The 3,624-nt window shown below is 35.5% G+C and overlaps 1 protein-coding gene across 1 annotated transcript in view; it reads right to left on the bottom strand.

Annotated features, from left to right (window-relative positions):
• Nucleotides 1–1,544: 1,544 nt before the first annotated feature.
• LOC106476169 overlaps nt 1,545–3,624 on the bottom strand; it is a gene marked incomplete at its 3' end in the record, with an annotated part of 7,558 nt that continues 5,478 nt past the window's right edge. Inside the window, exon 4 of the mRNA XM_013936836.1 lies at nt 1,545–1,678. Coding sequence (XP_013792290.1) covers nt 1,545–1,678 — 134 coding nt within the window. The remainder of the gene's footprint in view (nt 1,679–3,624) is intronic.

A 3,624-nucleotide genomic window follows, 5' to 3' on the forward strand; every position in this document is an offset into this window, starting at 1 on the left:
TTAAGTTTGTTTTTAATTAAGTACAAAGCTACACAATGGGCTATCTGTGCTCTGCCCACCACGGGTATCGAAACCAGGATTCTAGCGTTATAAGTCCGCAGTCATACCGCTGTGCCACTGGGGGGGGGATGTAATTATGAAAGGAATTAACTTGCAACTAAAATAATAATTCTGCTTGCTTATCACGTTCAATTTAATTACCAAATACAGTCGTTTTAAGCCTAGTTACAGATACTTAAGAAAAAAATAAAATAAAGAAGCGTTCGTTCACTTGTGACGTCACTTTAATGGTTGCCACGATAGTCAACCGACTTTCATGGTTAACGATCATTAAAAGCCGGTTCGACTCTTGTTAGGATGGGTGATCTTGTTTTAGGGAGTGCCAAGCCATAATCCTTTGACCTTGTGACTTCAGGTTCCGGGATTAGAGCGGCTTGTTTTGTTGTTGTTGTTTTATTATGTTATGGGTAGTGACGTCAGCTGTGACTGTTGACCTTCACCAGCTATACACTCCTTGGGTTTAGGAAGAATGTACATTCCATTAACACTAAGATAAGAGTTGAAACCTTCAATTCACCTTCTCAGATCCCTCCCAAACTGTTTCTAGAAAAACGGTTATAAAAAAATCGGAAATTATTTAAATTTAGAAATAAAAAAATTAGTTTCTTGAATTTCATGCATAGCTACTCGGGGGCTATCTGCGCTAGCCGTCTTTAATTTAGAAGTGATAGATTAGAGGCAAGGTAGCATATCAATATCACCCATCGCCAACCCTTGTACTTCTCTTAACATACGAAAAGTGGGATTGATCGTCACATTATAACGCCCCCACAACTTAAAGGGCAAGCATGTTCAGTGACAGGATTCGAACTCTCGATTCGCAAATTGCGAGTGCCCTAATAACCAATAAAATAAAAAGAAGCAGTAACAGTTGCACCAACTTTATTTTTAAATATACACAGTTTACGTCTATTGTGCAGCATTACGCTTAACAACAACCAAGAGGAATCCAGGTAAAAATTGACACGATACTGTAAAAGATGACGCGCTAGCATATACAAAGTTGAGTCACTGTTATTCACAGAGCTAGATACGTGCTTGTGTGGGCTTATAAAGGAAATAATCCTGTGGGCTAACAAGGGAAACAATCCCGTGTAGGGGAAAAGTGGCCTGATCCTGTGGGCTAACAAGGAAAACAATTCCGTGTAGGGGAAAAGTTGTCTGATCCTGTGGGCTAACAACGAAAACAATCCCGTGTAGGGGAAAAGTTGCCTGATCTTGTGGGCTAACGAGGGAAGCAATCCCGTGAAGGGGAAAAGTGGCCTAATCGTGTGGGCTAATAAGGGAAACAATCTGGTATAGCGGGAAAGTGGCTTGATCCAGTGGGCTAACAAGGTAAACAATCCCGTATAGCGGGAAAGTGGCTTGATCGTGTGGGCTTGAAATAGGCCAGTTTCTGGAACAACCTTTACGTTCAATAAAAATATTATAAACCAATATTTTCTTCCATTCATCCAAATAAAATAAAATGGATATTTACTTACGTCACATTGACCTGAGTTTCACCAGTTTTATTTCCCACGTCGTAAGAACACTGTACACCAACTGCTTTGTCCTGTGACGTCACCACGTAGTCATTACTCTGTATGACTAAAACGTTGGAAAACTTTCCTTCTTCCTTTACAAATACAAAAAGTGAAGAATGTAAAAACAACGTGATAAGCTATCTTCAATAATTGTAGAAATTTAAACTTTACTGATCTCCGATTACAGGTATATTTGAATATCACATGTGTACCAGAAACGGTGAGTTGTTGCACATTCATACAAGATATGATAACGTCACATATGTACCAGACAACAAAGAGTTTTGGCACATTCATACAAGTTATGATGATGTCATTTATGTACCAGACAACAAAGAGTTTTGGCACATTCATACAAGATATGATGATGTCATTTGTGTACCAGACAACAAAGAGTTTTGGTACATTCATACAAGTAATGATGATGTCATTTGTGTACCAGACAACAAAGAGTTTGGCACATTCATACAAGATATGATAACGTCATTCGTGTATCAGACAACAAAGAGTTTTGGCACATTCATACAAGTTATGATGATGTCATTTGTGTACCAGACAACAAAGAGTTTTGGCACATTCATACAAGTTATGATAACGTCACACGTGTACCATACAACAATGTGTTTTTGTACATTTATGGTTTGGAACTAATTTCATTCCGCAGAACTTTATGGAATTTGTTCAGTAAGGAAGGCGGGTGTAATATTAATATCAACACATGTTAATTGGAAGAAAAAATGTAGTGCTTAATATATAGATAGAAGGTATCAGAACCCTTTTGATGGACGGGATAGGGGAAAAAATTGGAGTTTTGGAAAAGTTTAACCGTTATAAAATTTACTATATGTGATGTAGTAAGAGTTAAATAAAGTAATAAAATATCAATTCACAATGCAACCAAGGCAAAAAAAATAATATTATATTAAAACAATACATAAAAGTACCGGATCTCTGATATTGAGAGATGTTGTAGAAATTAAGCATTGCGATAAAGTTATAGAGTAGAAAATTCAAGTTACATTTAAACAGCATAAGTTTCCTAAAGTGAAACAAGCATGAAAGTTGATGTCGTTACGTGATTTTGTGTGAATCGTGAGGGTAAAACGGTCCCCATCATCATCTCAACCAATTGCTATCACTGTATTCCGCGTAAAGTAACTGCGACGCAGAAGAAATATTTAAACTTCTTTAATTTCATGATAACTTAGAATAATTTTGTTTCATTTCCTTGATTCTAGGTCTCAATGGGAAAAGTTTAGGGTGATAAAATTACAAAATAGAAAAGTGTAAACAATGATGAAAATGTAAAATGATAAAAGAGGTATTTTAGTGTAGCATTTTACATGATAAAAACGTGAATAAACAACAGTTTATTATGGTGATTTTTACTTCGTCTGAAAAGTAGTTTTGCGATGGCGTTTTGTTTCTCATCGTTAAATCTGGCTCACAAGTTCTGGTTTTGAACAAACGGCCTAACATATCCCTGATTAAAATTTCGTAATGTACAAATTAAGAACAATATGAAGCAAATACTCAGTCTAACCTGTTGCTGATCATAGAAAGAATAATTAAAATTTAGCTTTCAGCAAAATCAACTTGGTCAGAGTTAATATTGTTGGATTCTACAGATGGTTTGGAATTGTCAACTTGGTCAGAGTTGATATTGTTGGATTCTACAGAAGGTTTGGAATTGTCAACTTGGTCAGAGTTGATATTGTTGGATTCTACAGAAGGTTCGGAATTGTCAACTGGGTCAGAGTTAATATTGTTGACTTACCGTATTTTTCGATGTATAAGACGCATTTTTTTACCCCAAAATTTGATGTCAAAATCTGCTTGCGTCCTATACACCGAAGGTATGAATAATATATATGTATATATACGATATACACACGCCATGTGTAAATATATTTAAATAGGCATGCATAGTTTCGTTCAATTGAATGTGTTATTTTTTTTCTTTTAAAACATAACTATTTATAATGCTCCCTAAATAATAAAAAATAAATTAAAGTGTTTGTTTGAATTTATGCACAAA

The sequence above is a fragment of the Limulus polyphemus genome, unplaced genomic scaffold, assembly GCF_000517525.1.
Source record: "Limulus polyphemus unplaced genomic scaffold, Limulus_polyphemus-2.1.2 Scaffold9955, whole genome shotgun sequence".
NCBI classification, from domain to species: Eukaryota; Metazoa; Arthropoda; class Merostomata; order Xiphosura; family Limulidae; genus Limulus; species Limulus polyphemus.